General features: G+C 34.8%; 1 protein-coding gene across 1 annotated transcript in view; it reads right to left on the reverse strand.

The window, feature by feature from the left end:
- LOC150093582 (carboxypeptidase D-like) overlaps nt 1-18,350 on the reverse strand; it is a 506,393-nt gene that overhangs the window by 171,425 nt on the left and 316,618 nt on the right. The window contains exon 16 of the mRNA XM_090413049.1: nt 13,349-13,529. Coding sequence (XP_090269175.1) covers nt 13,349-13,529 — 181 coding nt within the window. The remainder of the gene's footprint in view (nt 1-13,348; nt 13,530-18,350) is intronic.

Consider the following 18,350-nt stretch of genomic DNA (forward strand, 5'->3'; position numbering starts at 1 on the left):
CAAAAAGAACATAATAAAAATGCTAACTGGATAAAAGATGTTGAGAAACAATTGAAAAACACCCAGACGGAAGGAAGACCTTGTCATAACCACAGAAATGATATAGAGGCAAGAAAATAAAATAAAAAACTGTCCAGGAACATGAATTGCATGGATTTTGACTCATGTCCAATTGGCTCAACAATTTAACAACCTACTGCAAACATGCTCTACTGAAGAGTGAATGACAACAACCAGAAGAACACTTCCGATTTTGAAATGATTATGCAATAATTTGCTGCCAACAACATTTAAGTAACTCACTGGACTTCTAGCAACTTTGATTAGTTAATATCTATCACAACATCAACTTCTGCCTATTGAGCAAAAGAGTCTTCAGAATCATTTTGTTATTTAACAAAATGATTTTGAAAAATTCGTGCTTTATTTTTCCAACCTTCTGATCCTTTACCATTTCTTTCTCCTTGTATTGCTTTTTTGAAACTACTACATTTACTGCTTTTTATTTTTTTTTTGTAAGCTTCACCTAGCATCTTTTTCAGTGCTTTCCTTGGTGTAATCCTTCAAATGCTTGTTTTTTTCTTCTTCTCCTTCTACTGTTTACCTCACTAGTGAAAAAAATGTGGAAGATGTGGTCTTTTTACTTGTGGTAAAAGAGCACATCTTCCACTTTTCTTGGCTATGTATAAACTGATCCACATCACCATGTGGGTGCAAGGCATGATTCACTGTCATTAATATTCATGTTTTACAATCAAGTTAATCCAAGTCAGCTTGTATCCAGGCAATTATCCTTGTTGTGTATGTGATTACAGGAATGGCTTATATTCATTTCTGTTACAAGTTTGCTTCCATTCAGTTTTGATTTTAGAACTTTTCTAATTCTTTTCAAGCATTCAGGCCTCATTTTCTTTTTTTGACTTCTGAATTCAAAATTGAATTCAGAAGTCAAAAAGATCATCTGACTCAATAATTCCTAAGTATTTATAGATTCATGCTGTGACAAGTTTTTTAATTTTCCTTCTATCTACAAATGTGATTCCTTTGTTGCCTGCTATTTTCCCTTGAACTATGGAGAGTGTTGTACGTTTCTCAAAAGTCCAAATTCTACAAATATCTTCACTGAAGATTTGGACTGTATTGAGCAGTGACTAGGGTTTATACAAAAATCGACTTTTGAAAAAACCAGTTTTCGAATTCCAGTATTTCCAAAAAACCGGTTTTCGAATTTTTCAAAAAAATATAAAAAAATAATTAAAACAGTAAAAAATATTTATACTTATTTTAAAATCTTTCAGTTTATTTAATATTTATGGAACTACAAAAATATAACAAAATAAAATATACTCTATACAAAACCATATAAAAAAATAAAAATAAAAAAACTAAAATCTGCACAAAATATAAATTATAAATTTTTATTTCATTTAGTATTTTTCTTCAGGAAATATGATTTCAAAAAATATAAAATTCCACTGAATGATTACTTAATCTTGTTCTTATACTAGATACAAAATTACCTGAAATAGAAAATACAATCTCACTGGCTACTGAACTTGGTTTTATCATTTCTAGGCATCAAATAATAAATCTAAATTCTTTGTTCTTTTGTTGGTTGCCTCAAATACTGAAAATTTGGCCTTCAGTGTCTTTGGATTTGATATTATTTCTTCAGGTTCCTCAAGAAACCTATGAATTGATTTTTCCATGGCTTCTTTTAGAGCATTGCCCTGATTAATAGTTTCTCCATCTCTGATATATTCATCATCAGAATCTGTTCCCATACAATAATTTGGATATATTCTAGACAATATTTTTTCAGATAACTTAATAATATTGAGTTTTGAAGCTAGTGGAAATACACTAGATTTCTTTGTTGAAATGTTTTGTGGATTTTGCAAATATAGCAAAAGGGTTACCAATCCAACTTGTCTTTTTTTTGAATTCGCACTTCTAAAGAATTTAATAATTTGGAACTAATTTCAGTCTTTAATTTTTTTAGTTCATTTAACAGAAATTCAAATATGCCTTCACTTGTTATTAAATTGGCATCTCTCTAACCTATGGCCTCAGCTGCTAGATGTACTGATCCCAACACTTTAAGAAGCTCCATGATTTTAGGATATTGAGCATCATTCCACATATGAGAAGCACCAATATCATTCAAAGCTAAAACAACACATTCTTTTAATGTTATAAATGGTTCACTCATGGCCTCTAAACTATTCCATCTCGTTTGGCAGTCAAGAATCAGACTTAATTCCTTTCTTTTTTATTGTCTAAAAAATTTTCTAATTTGGGAAATTGATTGTTTGTGGTTTGTTTTTGTGATTGTTTGGGAAATTGATTGTTGTCTGACAAACATAGGAAATCCATAGTAGTTATCTAGATCAGGAGAATTTAAAAAATCCTTGCCATTGTCATCTTCACACTCTACGTCATCTTCCAATTCCTCACTTGTAACATATACATCAGTTTCAAGTCAAAATGTTAACATTTTTAATGAACTAATTTTTACATATTAATTCTAGTATCTAAATCTGGCTTTTTAAATTTAAAAACGAGTTTTCGAATTTCACAAATTTATTAAAAAAAAAAAACGTATTTTAAACCCAGTTTTTAAAACCCTAGCAGTGACTCACTTTCTGACGATTTTCTGTGCAGATTAAGATCATCCATGTATGGCAAATGTGATATCCTGTTTGCTTTCATGTTTGATATCCAAAGCTAATTTTCTTTAGAATTGATGTTAGAGGAATCAGTGCGAGGATAAACAGTAGAGCTGATAATGAATCACCTTGGAAAATTCCTCTCTTGATATTTACTATACTCATATTATCTTCATCGACTATTAACTGAGTTTTCCATGTGATCATGACACCTGTTAGGAATTTTCTGATGTTTTTACTCAATCCAAAAATTTCTAAACATTTTGTAATCCAACTATGTGGTAAAGAGTCGAATGCTTTCTGATAATCAGTCCATGCCACATATAAGTTATGTTTTTTTTATTTAACTAATTTAAATTACTTGGTGGAATGACTAAATACAGAGTATTAATTAGTACCGACATCAGTCAAGCTGTCCTACTAATCTGGTGTCTAATTTAACTGACTATATTGAAGGAGAATCTATATTCAGCCAATTTCAAAAAAAAAAAAAGTCAAACTATTATCCAGATGCCTTTATTTAGTCCTTCAAAAACATTGGAGAGGGTGATCAGTAATAACTTCAATATCTAGAGTCTTAAGAAATTCATTTTTAGAAATTATGGACTTTACAACCATTATAAATAACTAAAACAGTTATTTATAACATGATTTATTCCCTATATTTATATATATTTATAAATATAATATTAATATTTATTCCCGACGTTTCGATCTTCATATTAAGATCATCATCTGGAGTATATACAAATATACAAGGACAAGCTGAGTTACATTACACACAGTAAGCTAAAGAAACAATGATTTAGTTACTGGTTATTTTACTGGCATGACCTCTAGTGAAGGGGGGGAAATATATATACAGGGTGTTCGGGATAAATTTGACAGTTTCGTAAGGAAAAAGAAAATCTTCTTTGTATCTATTAAAGTTAATGAATTGACAAAAAAACATTACAGGCAGAGTTAATTACAATACTATCAACAAGATTTACTCAAAATAACCACCATTAGCATCGATCACAGCTTCAATTCTGCTTCGGAACCTCGAACAAGCTGATGCTACAGTCTCCCTGGGAAGGGCCGCAAAAACTGTTTTAATTTTATCCATTAACTGGGCTTTTGTATTACTGGAAGTGCGATTGGTGTCTTTTTCAACTGCGCCCCACACAAAATAATCCATGGGGTTAAGGTCTGGGGAGTTTGGAGGCCAAACATTTGGACTGGTGAAGTCGTAGAAATTTTCAGACAACCATTTTTGACTTTTCCCAGAGGTGTGGCAAGGGGCCGAATCCTGCTGCCATACATACGGCCTACCATTGGCTACCCTTGTTATCCAGGGCTTGACTACAGTTAGCAACTCCACGAACAAAGCCCGAATTCCAATGCCAGGGTTCTTCAACACCTGTTCCTGCAGATTTGCGAGGAATTCTGCTGTACGAACGCAATCAGATCGTCTGCTAGGGATCTTTCTTCTTGCTACATCCTCGTAGTCACCATTGCAAGTCTCTAGTTCATGCCTGATTGTTTTTACTGTATTCAGGGAGCATTGGGCAGCAGTCGTAATATCCTTATTTTGATGGCGGGCACGAATCATCATGATACAAGTTATTCTCTTCCATGATTCAGGTGGGTTCCAGCTATCCATCCTTTCTGACATCTTGTATATGAATGAAGAAGGGTCCAAACTTTTAAATGAAGAGAAGTGTGTGTTAATACATGTAACTTACGGAAAAATATAATTAATTATAAATATGTCAAATTTATCCCGAACACCCTGTATATACACAAATTAATTAATTATTTAGAAACCACATCAAGGCTAAATTCTATTTAAGATAACATGGGAAAAATATTCTTTCCTATAGATAGTCTTCTTTCAGTAACAATGATGTCCTATTTTTAACATTACAATTGTTATTATCCTCCCCCCATTGCTAACTTTTATATGGAATGTTTTAAGCAATATGCTCTAGATTCCTCCCCTTTAAAACCCAAAGTCTGACTTAGATACATTGCCACTCACTCTTTACATCCACTCATCCCAAGGTTATATGGTCTCCCAAAGATACACAAGGAAAACTACTCACTGAGACCAATAGTAGATAGTATTGACTCGCCTACCTACAGCTTATCTAAGTTTCTGGCTTCATCTTTAAAAGGTTTTACAGGAAATTCTTCTTCATATATAAAAAACTCAACAGATTTCGTCTCGAAAATCAAAAATTTCAAACTCCAGCATTCAGATATCATGCTGAGCTTTGACGTGGTGGCTCTCTTTACAAATGCACCAATTCAAGAGGTTCTCAATATTTTAAAGAACAAGATTTCAAAAAAGATGTTTTCCATGCTATCACATTGTGTTCACTCTGGCTACTTTCAATATGTGAAGAAAATCTACAAACAAAATAAAGGATTGGCAATGGGAAGCCCCCTGTCTCCTATATTAGCTAACATCTTTTTTGAAGATTTCGAACAAAAGGCAATCTCCTCAGCTACTCTTAAACTAAAAATTTGGCTAAGATTTGTAGATGACATATTTCTTATCTGAGACCATGGCACCGATAACGTTCAATCTTTTTTAAATTATTTAAACAACTTCCACCAAGATATCAATTTAACAATGGAGGTTGAAGAAAATGGATCTCTTCCCTTCCTAGAAATAAGACTTACTAAGTCATCTGATTCTATTAAAATATCAATCTTTAGAAAATCTACACACACACACACAGATCGATACCTGCATGCATCCTCACATCACTATCCTGCACAGAAAGTGGGTATCATCTCAACCCTGGCACATCGTGCTAGATTTATACTGTCAGATGATGAAGATCTAAAAAATGAACTACAACATCTACAAAGAACCTTCACAAGTAAGTAATGGTTGCTCGTCGAAAACTATTAATAATCATCTATACCACCGCCATCAAAACAACTAAGAAACACAAGACAATCAAAAGGTTATATCTCCTTACCATATATCAGCTCGCTCTCCCCAAAACTAAGATGAACTTTCTTAAAATTCTTCTTCTTCTAAAATTCTTCAAGCCTTCATATATGCCGTGACAAGGTGGAGCAATGCATAGTCAAGTCTAAGGAAATTGTTATGGACCCTCATCACATAAATAATAACCTCAGCTATAATCTACCGGACTCTTTCAGCTCTGCTATCTGATATTGGCACACGTGTGAAATCAGACGCATGCAACTACTTAACAACAGAACTTCAACACGGACTGTAGCTACAGTTCAAAGCTAACTGATTTTATAATAGGGTTGTCAGCATTTGAGAATGGAATTGGCTTATTCTGTTGTTTATTTCCTGATTTAACCTGCCATTTTCACTAAAAACTGTGCCTAAATAGCTGATATATTTTAATTGTTCTATAGGATCTCCATTCAGAATGTAGCTGAAGTTTTCTATGCTCCTGACTATTTTCATAGTTTTGGTCTTTTTATTGCTGATTTTCATGTGAATCTGTTACAGCAGTTATTCAATTTAGTTAGTGAATCCTGGAGATTTTTTGCCCTGGTTCCCTGATGAAAACAGCAGGGGGGGGCCTTGTTTAACTGGGCGAACATCCCAGCTGGCATGAAATCTCATCATGTTGTACCACCATATTCATTGCCAGCCCATCACCTTCACATGGGGTGCATCACATGAAGGTGAGGATTGGACATTAGGTCAGAAGCACCAGTCGGTTCTCTGCATTCCTGAAAGGAGATGTCGAGGTGTCCCCCTCAGTTATTTGGCTTTGGCCCTTCAGTGACTCATAAAACTCATTATCAAATTGGAAAAAAGCATTGTCCAAGCAATGTATAAAAAGACTGATGGTGTCTGGCAGAAAGAAGTCTTGTAGTAAAAGTCAAGGTTCTTCTCAGGGAATGTTCATTAACAGGTTTGTCATGTCTACATTTGCCAATATATCTGTATGTCCTAAAACAATGACCTTAACCTTGTCAGGGAAATCTTTTGACTTCTTGATGTAAGAAGTTGTTTTACCTACACAAGATGTTAGAAGTTTAGTAAATGTCTTGCAAAATGATAGTTATTTTACTGTAAAACAAAACTGTCATGAATAAAACAGATATGGTGCTAAAATAACAAAGTAGCATTCATACACATTGCTGACCTTCATACCATATCTATTACAACAGTTATTCAATTTAGTGAAGGAATCTTGCAGACTCATAGCGGATTTATTGATAAGTATAACATCGCCCACATAAAGCAAAGAGCTGACATTAACATCTCCAATTATGATATCATGTTTAATACCACTTTCCTTCATAATGTGTTCCATATAGATAATGAATAACAGAGGGGATAATGTACATCCCTGTCTCACACCAGAAGCCATCTTCCTGTACTTCCTTCAATTCTAACTGCTGACTTGCAACTCAAATAAAGACTAAGTATTGCTTGATATAATGCCCCATTGACACCATATCACTGTAGTGTATTGAATAGCTTCTCTCATGGCATATGCCTTTTCCAGATCTACAAAACTCATATAGAGATCTTTGTTATATTCCCATGATTTCTCCACTATTTGTCGTAAAGTGAAGATATGATCCTGACAGCCTCTATTTGGCCTGAATCCAGCTTGTTCTTCACCAAGCTTTTCTTCTACAACTCTTCTCAACCGTTTCTCAAGTATACTTGGATAGATCTTGTAGGGAACACACTTTGCAAGAACACTCAGTAGGGAAATACTTCTGTAATTCTCACATTCAGTTTTATTTCACTTTTTATATGTGGGTACTATAAGAGCTCTACTTCAATCATCGGGAATTCGTCTCTCTGTCCAGGCCGTCTGAACTATGCGGTGCAGCAACTGCAAGACTTTTATACCACCATACTTCAGCATTTCTGGTCAAATATCATCTACTCCTGCTGCCTTTCCACATTTTAAGCCTTTCATGGTTTTTTCTACTTCAAGTATGGATATGTATTCCTGACTATATGCATGTTGAGTGTTTTTTACCACTGTGCGATCACTGCTTGTTTCGTTTAGCAATTTCTCGAAGTAATTCCTCCATACTTCAAGGATATCTTTTTCTCCCGTTTTCATGTCACCTTTATCATCACTAACTCCTTTTACAGTACTCTTTCTTCCATTTCTAAGCTTCTTCAACAACCTCCAAAATATTTTACCACTTCTTGATATTTATTTTCTATGTTCTTCCCAAAGTCCTCCCATGACTTTTGTTTAGCTAGTTTTACACAGTGTTTAGCTTTCTTACATTTCTCTCTGTATTCTCTAAGAGCACAAGCTGACTTATTTGCCAGGAACTTTTGTTATGCTTTCTTCTTTTCCTTCACTGCCTCTTTAACTTCCTGTGTCCACCATGGAGTTCTGATTTTTCTATCCTTGCAGACAACATGCCTCTCTGGCTGAATCAATCAAAGTTTTCTTCAAGGCTTGCCACTGAATCTCTAAAGTTTGGGTCCTGTTCTCAAACTCTTTCATTTTTTCTTCAATAATCTTTGTGTATTTTAGTCGTCTACAGTTCAATCAGAGCTGCTCAACTTTTATTCACTTTAAAACTTTGTTACATGTTATTCTTTTCAATATGAAAATTCAATTTTATCCTGCTCAAGACTAAATAGTGATCATTTCCAATTTCAAATCCTCTGTATACTCGGGTGCCCTGCACAAGGGAGAAAACATCACTATCAACAATAACATAGTCAATGAGAGTTTTCTTATTCCTTGCCTCTTCTCTCCATGTGAATTTGTGCACATTTTTATGTTGAACATGGTGTTAGTAATAACCAGTCCATGTCCTGAGCAGAAATCCAACAAATATTTGCCATTATTATTAGGTTTGCTATTTTCTCCAAATTTTCCCAATATATTTTTGTATGTCTGACAATCATTTCCCACTCTGCAATTCAGATCCCTAACAAGGACCAACTTTTCCTTTTTCATTGTGTCAGCTGCTTTCTCTAAATCCTCAAAAAACTCCTCCACTTCTACCTTAGTAGAACCTTCTGTGGGACCATAGGCACAAATAAGTTTCATGTCCAGTTCCCCATTCTGATATTTGCCCACATCACTCTACTTGAGACTGCCTGCCATTCAAGAAGATTAGCCTCGTATTTAGTGTTGAATAGAATGGCTACTCCTCCTTTTCTTTGATTGTCATTGCCTGAATATAACATTTTGTATTTATTGCTCAGAAACATCTCACCAGTTTTTGTCTTTTTTGTTTCAGTCACCCCTATTATGTCAATCTGGTACTTATCTAATTCCTCAACTAGCTCCAGTTCTTTGTCATTCAGGCTTCTTACGTTGATAGTACCGATCTTTAATTCTGGTGATGTCGAGTTGGTGTGTTTTTTCAGATTTGTTCCAGTAGCTGACTTTTCGCTGTTCACCCTGGTTCCCTGGTGAAAACAACGGGAACTTTGTTTAACTGGGCGATGCCCCAGCCGGCATGAAATTTTGTCATGTTGTACCATCATTTTGTAATTTGGTTTAAGCCAATAAGAATTACAATTTGGTCGGCTAAATCCCAAATTGCCAGCCCATCCTCGTTCGTTCAGCATCCAAGTAGATACCCAACAGGGTGCACCACGAGAAGGTGAGGATTGGACATTAGGTCAGAAGCCCTGGTCGGTTCTCCGCATTCCTTTAAAGGCTATGTGGAGGTCTCCTCTTAGTTATACAGCTTTGACCCTTAAGCACCCTAAAAAAAAAAAGTATTAAGATATAAATATAAAATTTTCTGCCTATTTGGCATTGTTACGAGCTCTTCACCAATTCAAGAGAATTACAAATGAAGAAATTGAGAGCATTTAAATACCAGGTCTAGCCTTCCATACTACACATGAAAAACATGGAGAGATCTGGAAAATAACTTCTAAAAGTGCCATATACTAAGTTTAATGGTTATATTCGCAAGTTTATTATTATCCTAATCAGCTAGGTCTGCTTTTATAAAAGATCTAAAATTCATATAACTAGGTTATGACTGATAAAATTTGGTCAGATGAAGTACTCATGATAAGTAAAACACAATTTTCAATCTATACTTTTTAACATCAATTCCAATATCTTTCTGATGTTATTTTTTTTACAATTAGTTTTTTTCAAAATATTTCCAACATTTTTCTGATGTTATTTTACTGCATTTGTAGGCAATCAATTTTGTTACCAACCTTTAAATTTCTGAAGAGATATATTATCTTTACATTCCATAGCAATGTAAAGAGGACATATCTCCTGAAGGAAACTAGCTGGTGGGGGGGGGGGGGTAAAAATATTGAAATGAGTATTGAAAGAGCATTTAAATGAGAAAATTTAGGAAAGAATGCATCATTTTGTAGATGAGAGATAAAATGGCACTGAGGAAAAAACTAGGGCCACCTATTTATGGAGTACATCTGGAAGGTTTTGGGAGGTTTGCTATGTATATAGCTTGTATATAATCTATATAACCTGCATGTAATCTATATCTCTTTGACTTTTTATGGTTGAGTTGAAATTCGCAGCAACATTATTATTATTATTAAGAGAGATCTCCAGAGAGTCAGGAACTCATCGAGGAGACCATACTATTCACACTAGCTGTCATACCTGTTCTTGAATTCATTCACACTATTTGCACACACAACATCCAAAGGCAATTCATTCTAATCACGCTCTACTCCATTATAGAAAACTCTAGCTCTGACCCCCTTCTTTGACAGCATTCCTTCTTAACTTCCATGGATGCCCTCGTGACCTTTGCCCACCCTCCATAAAATGAAATATTCCATCTACTGAAATTCTGTATAATCCTTTCAGAAGTTTATTCCACAATCCTGATGCCATTTTTGACTCTTTTGCACTCTCTCTACTATATCACTATATCAGAATCACTACAGAAACAAGACATATGCACAATAGTCAAGGTTCATTTGAGCATTGCAATTATTCTCTGAGTTGTATTTACAATTTTTGCTATATGACCTTGAACTTCAACTTCTTTTCTACTAAAATTACAAGATCCCTACATTCATCAGTTTCTTCAAGTATAATTCCACCAATACAATACGGCACTGGAATCTAATCACACCAAAGTGCATGACCTTACATTTATTAACATTGAAATGACAGCCATTCTCCCAAGCTCACAGTTCCAGCCTATTCAAATCATTCTACTAGTACTGCATATGAACAGCACTCCTGATTACCCTACCTATCATCTGCATCATCAGCAAATAGATGCACAGGTGTATGTCACCTGTCAAATCCTTTCCAAAATCATTAATGTACAGATTGAATAACAGTGAACCAAGGACTGATCCTTGAGGCACACCACTCGTTACTCTTGCACACTCCCCATATATGACTGTCATCTGTCAGTCAGCCATTCTCTTATCCATGCCAATAGTTCACAATCCAATCTCATATTTCCAGTTTATGCAATAGTCTTCCATGGTGTATTCTGTCAAAAGCCTTAGCAAAAAAGGCAATACAAAAAGAATACACAGTTTTTGCCTCAGAAATAATTTATTTCACAATGGCCATTACACAAATCAATCCTCCATCTTTTCCAAGCATTCTGTCATATTTCAACAAAATCTCGATGATTCTGGATATACTCTTGAAGTCACTGAGTGAGATACTGTATGTCGACCCCATAAAGGCTTTTACACTGATGTCAAATTTCTTTGGAAACAGTTTACTTCAGCTCTTCATCATCCAAAAAAATATGACATCCTGGGAGTGCATCCTTTGGAACAAACTGGACAGTAATCAGAGGGGTGGCAGATCCAGGAATGAGCAGGATGGTAAAGATCAGTCCAGTGAAATGGTGCAATTACATCCTCTGTGTGCCAACTAGTGTGAATTCAGTTACGTTATTCTTAAGTGTCTCATCTCCACAGATATTTTTCAGACAGGAATGAAGATGATACTCTTTGGATTGTCATCTTCTGTAGTAAGGAATTCAATCACCATTCTCTGCTTCTACTATAAACAGCTGCCGTTTTGAGCTACTTGTATGCTGAACTAATGTGACTGATAACAGTACTGCTCAATGTGGTGGAACTAGAGACTACAACAACTGTCCACTCAGTGATGTGTCAAGCTTTCTGCTGTGCTTGAACCAAAAATACATTATTTCCATACCATGCACTGATGGATTCTTTACTAAGCTATACATAGAGAATTTCACCCAGCTTTTATGCCAATCATGACTTTGGAACATGAACATTACCACCGTTTGCCTACTAGCTGAATCAATTACTGTCTTCTTCAGAGTTTACCTGTGAGACTCCAAGCCTTAGTTCTTGTTTTCAAATGCTTTCATTTTTTTCTTGAATAATGACTGTATAGTTGAGCCTACAGTTCACATCTAACAACTACTAACAGTTTGTCTAAACATAAATTTTTAAAGCTTTACAAGTACCCCTAAGCTGAGGCAACCTCATTCTAAGGAATTTCACCTTGCAAGAACATCATACATAAGTTACTGTTTAAATAAACCTTTATTACTATGGCGGTCACTGAAGAGCACATCATGCTATATGAGTTCAAAAACGGCAACAATACTGCTAACACTCCAAAAAAATATGTAAGAGTGTATAGTGATAATGTTTTGAATGTGCAAAATTGCCAGAGATTGTTCCAAAAATTTCAACAAATGGACTTTAGCTTGAAAGACTTCCCTCACCCTGGGTGCCCTGTCTCTCTCAATAATGATATGCTGGAAGCTGCTATTGCAAGAAATGGCAATGCAACCATTGAAGATCTAGCACAAAACTATCACAAGTGGGTTCATCACAAACTGATAAACAACATCAAAGAGCATGAATGCATGAACATCTGCACTGCTCTTCATTCTTGTCACTGGTGATGAAAAGTGGATACTTTTACAAGAATGTTAAGTGCCCAAGACAGTGGAACATTCGGGGGAGGGGGACAGGCTAAACCTTGGACAAAACAAGACCTTCACCTCAGAAGGTTTTGTTAAGCGTTTGGTGGGATATGACTGGTATTACACACTTTGAACTCTTACCACAAAATCAAACAATCATAGCTGAAGTATACTATGAACAACTCGATTGATTGAATGAAAAACTAAGAGAAAAGGTGTACTCTGGTCAATCAAAAGGGGTGTTGTTTTTCACTATGATAATGCAAGCCCTTGTAGTGCAAGAATTATCTGTACCAAGATTGAGTAACTCAGCTGGGAAAAGCTTTCACATCCTCTGTATTATCCTCCATATTCTCCTGATCTTGCAAAAATTCATTAAAGAAAAACAATACGATAAATTAGAGGCACTGAAAGTATGCGACTTCTTTGCCCCCAAACCTATAGAAACGGCACTATGAAGCTTTCACGACACTGGAAGAGCATTACTGATTCAAATGGAAAGTATATGCTTGATTAAATTTAGAAAGTGATTTATCTTTTATATCCTTTCAAAATTTAATGCTAAAAATGACATTACTTTTGGAATTATATGGATTATATCATCAGAATATTTATTTGATAGCATTTCAAGTAGATGGACCATGGGATCATAATTAGTTTATATCATGAACTATAATAAAAAAAAAATAATAAGATAAAATATTTTCTTGGATTGTTTCTTTATTAATTTTTTATTATAAATTTTATCATTACTATTTCACTTTATCTAATAAATATAGTCTAATAAAAATTATTGCAAAAAATACCTGTAAATCTTGGTAATATCTGAATATTCATTTTCTAGCTTGTCAAGCAGATGGACCATAGAATCATAATCATTATAGTTAAGCTCCCCTTTTAAAGAATCCAGAACTATTCCTAAATGAAGCTGCTCCCCTGTTTTCACTTTGACTTTTAATGTTTTACTTTCATAACCAGGTGCAGAAACTGTGCATGTATAATAATTAAAGAAAAATTAAATTCATGTGAACTAGAAGTTTTCTATTGGAATTAAAAACATGATTAAGATAATCATAACTTTAAAATGAAAAGTTATGAGAGATAACATAAAGATAAAATATTTAATCAAAATATAATTTTAAAAATATCAGTAATTTTTATAGTACTCATAATGTTATTTACTAGATCTTACAAAAAGAAAAATGCTCAATTTATTGCTATAATTTTTTTTTTTACCTTCTCTGCACTCCCCATTCCTTTTTTTTTTAAAGATGAAACAGGAAAAACAAAAGCTGCTAAATAATTCGTCAAAAATCAGATGAATAATGCAACCAGTAGTGTTGTCTGTGACATTTTACTTTCTCCTTTATTACACTACCCCCCCACCCCACTCAATTCGATTTATGTGCTAAGAAACTGTCAGAACTTTAAACAGTGTACAAAATCTGGTTGAGTAACGTGACCTGTAGGGAACAGAGGAAATCATTGTCACAGCCTTCTCCATTTTAGTCCAACCAAAAGCAATTTAACTATATTCAGTTAAATGATGAGCTTCTACAGTCTCTGCAAAGAAAGCACCCCTTTCCAAATATTATTTTTGTGTCACTGAGCTGCAATTCTTGTGAGACCTTGAGCAAAAAAAAACAGTTGAAATGCAAGCTGTGGGACATCTGCAAGGGAGTGATACTTGTATTTTAGTCCAAATGAGGTGTTTACACAGCACCATAAGCAACAGCAGAAACAGTTATATTTCAAATGTGGTTGAAATGGGTTGAGTGGTGACCTATAGAACCTCTTGTTGAAGGAAGTAGAGCTCACCCTCCATTTTTATCCAATTAGAGGGCCTTTAGCTACATCAGAAACAACTATATTTCAAATTTGGACCAAGGCAGTTTATCAATGAGACAGAAATGTTCGCAAAGGAAATTACCCCCCCCCCACACACATATATATATACCAGAAATCCAACCTTTATTTTTGTCCAAATTGGTTGAATTTCTCACAGAACATCTATATAATGATGAGTCCCTGACTCCCTGGAGGTCTCTCTCTCTCTCTCTCTCTTAATAATAATAATATGTAAGAAGCAAATATCTTCAAAATTTTGCCACAGTTCACTGAAACATGTAATCTAAGAGGTATCTGTGAAGAATGTGATACTGTTAACCTTTTGCTTGGCTGAAATCAATGAATTGTTTATGCATGGGTGTGTGTAAACAATGTTAGAAACGATTATATTCCTAATTTGGTTGAAATCATTTGAACAATGCAACTTGTAGTGGTGGCTGGCACATAATATGAGAACAAAAGGCTTGGGCTTATACAATGTCAGAAGCAAAGGGATAGCAGTTTAACTACTGTAAATGTTCAAGCATCACAAACAATTCAAACCCCCCAGATTTTATCCCTATTTTCACTGCATAAAAATATTAAAATACTTCTGTCTGCATGTAAATTAGATAGAGAACAACTTCTTGACATGATTTTGAAGGCACTGTTACTTAGAGAAAAAAGTAGTTTTGAGGTTTTGTCAATTGTATTTGATAACAATAGAATAAATCATAAGCTTTTTGAAAAAAAAAAAAAGTAAATTAAAATATACATTCCCATTCACTGAGTATTTAATGCCTGCTGTTTCTTTTTAATACTGTACATATAGAAAAGTAAGATCAAAAACACTAGTTCTCCCAGAATCTTCTGATTCTTTTCCCTTCATATCTGAGAAGTATGTATCTTGCAGTGTACAATCTAGCCTTCATCATTAGAAAGGCAGAGAAATTTGTTCTGAATGTATTTCAAGAAACAAGACAAGGTGCTGAATAATATGGAGCAAAAGATGGAAGGCTATAAGGATGTCAAGGCACAATGCAATTTCTCGGAAGTATCATCATCAAATGGTGACCAGTTGTAAAACGTAAAATTTCAAAAAGGTAGCTATTTTCAGAGCACCATAATGAATGAAATTATAGTAAAGGTGTTATCTCTAAATAAGACATGTTAATGAGCAATGGAAATTTTCATTGAAGGGTGTGGAAGGAGACGAAAACTTTTCTGCTGTATACAACACACATGCAGTCTAATAGAAATCTGTAAATACTGTAAGAGAAAAACAATCTACCTATGTGCTCTAAGGAAAATTCCAAATTAATGCTCTGGATGCACAATATACAGTGTCACAGATCTAAGCTGGGATGGAATTATCTTTTAAGTATAAAATATATGAAATTTTCTTTCAACCGCTATGCTTTAGAGGTTGAAAGAAAATTTAAAATAATGTTTTAAAACTTAATTTTTATTTTTGAGCAGATAAAATAAGTTGTGATGAATAAGGAAGATGTTACATCTGAAATTAATGAAAGCAATTAAAATTTAGTAGTAAATTCAGTGTAAGATGACATGGCTGTGGAAAAAATGTCAACTTTTAATACCAATTTGTATTTCAGAATGTACCAGTAAAAAGCATCTGCCTCATGTGAAAGTTTGACAGTTATTATCTTATTTTCTTGGACTACAAGATAACTCTTGCAAATATACGCAATAAAGAAATGTGTTACTTACATGAGTCTGCAAGTAATTAGAATATGGAGGAGTGGTGCTGATGCATATTTCAGATCTTTCATACTGTACATAACTGCAAGTGGGCAATATAGTAAAAACAGTTATCAAACGCCCCTTTCTCAACACTTCAATTTTATTTATTTTTTCTTTCATCCAAAACAGATACAAATTGAAAATTTTATTTTCAACAAAATTTCAAAGTTGTATCTAAAATTTCTGTCATGTTGTACCATCATTTAATATTTTGGTTTAAGCCAATAAGAATACAATTTGGTTGGCTAAATCCCAAATTACTAGCCCATCCTTGTTCATTCAGTATCCAGGTAGATACCTAACAGGGCACACCATGAGAAGGTGAGGATTGGACATTAGGTCAGAGGTCAGAAGCCCTGGTCAGTTTTCTGCATTGCTTTAAACGCTATGTAGAGGTCTCCTCTCAGTTATACAGCTTTGACATTCAAGCATCCCTATGCTGTGAATGGAGAACCTATAGAACAAGTAAAACATTTCAGCTACTTAAGCAAGATTTTTAGTGAAGATGGTAAATTAAATATGAAAATAGATGACAGAATCAACAAAGCTGGTATGGTAGGAAGCCAACTGAATAAATTTGTATGGAATAAGAGAGAAATCAGTCAGAATACTAAATTAGCTGTATAAAGACAGTGTTCAAACCAATTTTAACTTATGGATCTGAGAGCTGGGTTATAAATAAAACACTTGACCAAAGACTAGAGACTGCAGATATGAGAGTCCTGAGAAAGATTAGTGGTGTGAACAGATGGCATCAATGGCAATATCACATTAAAAATGAGGATATTAGGACAGAACTTGACATTGTCAGCATCCAGGAATGCATTAGCAGAGCTAATCTCAGGGGGAAATGGTCACTTAAATAGAATGGGAGGGGAAAGATTAGCAAAACAAGTGTTCTCTTCAAGGTTGACAGAAAAAAAACCCAGAGCAAGACCAAGATATAAGTGGATTGATATGGTGAAAAGTGCCTTAGAAGATAGAAATATAAGATCTGATAATGTTGTAGTCTTGACAGGTAACAGACTGATTTGGAGGAAAATTGTAGATAGGAAGTTAGTAATGATGTAAATTTTTCATGTAGTGCTATCATATCCTGTTGGAAGGTTTTCCCCCTTGGTTAGACTATAATAAATTTAGTTTAATCCTTTATTCAAGCGTAAGCAAACAAAGTTTGCGCCTGAAGTATCTTCAGCACTGAGACAACTCCTGGTAAAGGTGGACCAAGCTCTCATCACTTGTCTTAGTATCTCCCATAATGCAAAGCACATCTCCTTGCAGACATGTATAATGCTATGCATTAAGGGAAGGGCCACTACCTAGACTGGTTTCGACCTTTATTGAGGTCTCATCAGTGGGAGCCAGACCCAGAGGTGGTGATACTAAGGTGGAAGTAATGGAGAAGTCATATAAGACAAGCGATGAGAGCTTGGTCCACCTTTTCCAAGAGTTGCCTCAGTCCTGAAGATACTTCAGGTGCAACCTTTGTTTGCTTACACTTGAATAAAAGATTAAACTAAATTTATTATAGTCTAAGGGGAAAAAACTTCCAAACATCGTTCTCTAAATCCAGAGTAATTTAATAAGGTGAGACACCTTTTGGCAACTCGTATAAGTAAATATGACTTCTCCATTATTTCTACCTTAGTATCATCACCTCTAGGTCTGACGAGACCTCAATAAAGGTCGAAACTGGTCTGGGTAGTGGCCCTTCCCTTAATGCATAGCATTATACATGTCCGCAAGGAGATGTGCTTTGCATTATGGGAGATACTAAATGCAAGTAGTGATAAGCGCTTGGTCCACCTTTACCATGAGTTGCCTCAGTCCTAAAGATACTTCAGGTGCAAACTTTGTTTGCTTACACTTGAATAAAGGATTAAACTAAATGTATTACTATCATATTAGTAATTAGCCAGCCTGGTTGGCCGAGTGGTCAGCGTATCCGCTTTCCAGCCAAAAGGCTGTGGGTTCAAATCCCGCTGTGGGCATGGATGTTTGTGATTGTCTGTGAAAGTACTAGTGGTGGTAGTCGGCAGTAGATGGCATTGGTATTAGATGATGAAGGTTGGTGGAGTAGTGAGACGAAGAGTTGTAGAGTAGATGCCCTCCCTCGATGAGTCTTTGGACTCCTTGGAGGTGTGATGTAATAATAATAATAATATCCTGTACATCCTTGAAGGCACATGTCAGGAATTTGATGATGATGATCTAAAA

The sequence above is a fragment of the Typopeltis vanoorti genome, chromosome 23, assembly GCF_054136105.1.
Source record: "Typopeltis vanoorti isolate ZY-2024b chromosome 23, IOZ_Tvanoo_1.0, whole genome shotgun sequence".
Taxonomy (NCBI): domain Eukaryota; kingdom Metazoa; phylum Arthropoda; class Arachnida; order Uropygi; family Thelyphonidae; genus Typopeltis; species Typopeltis vanoorti.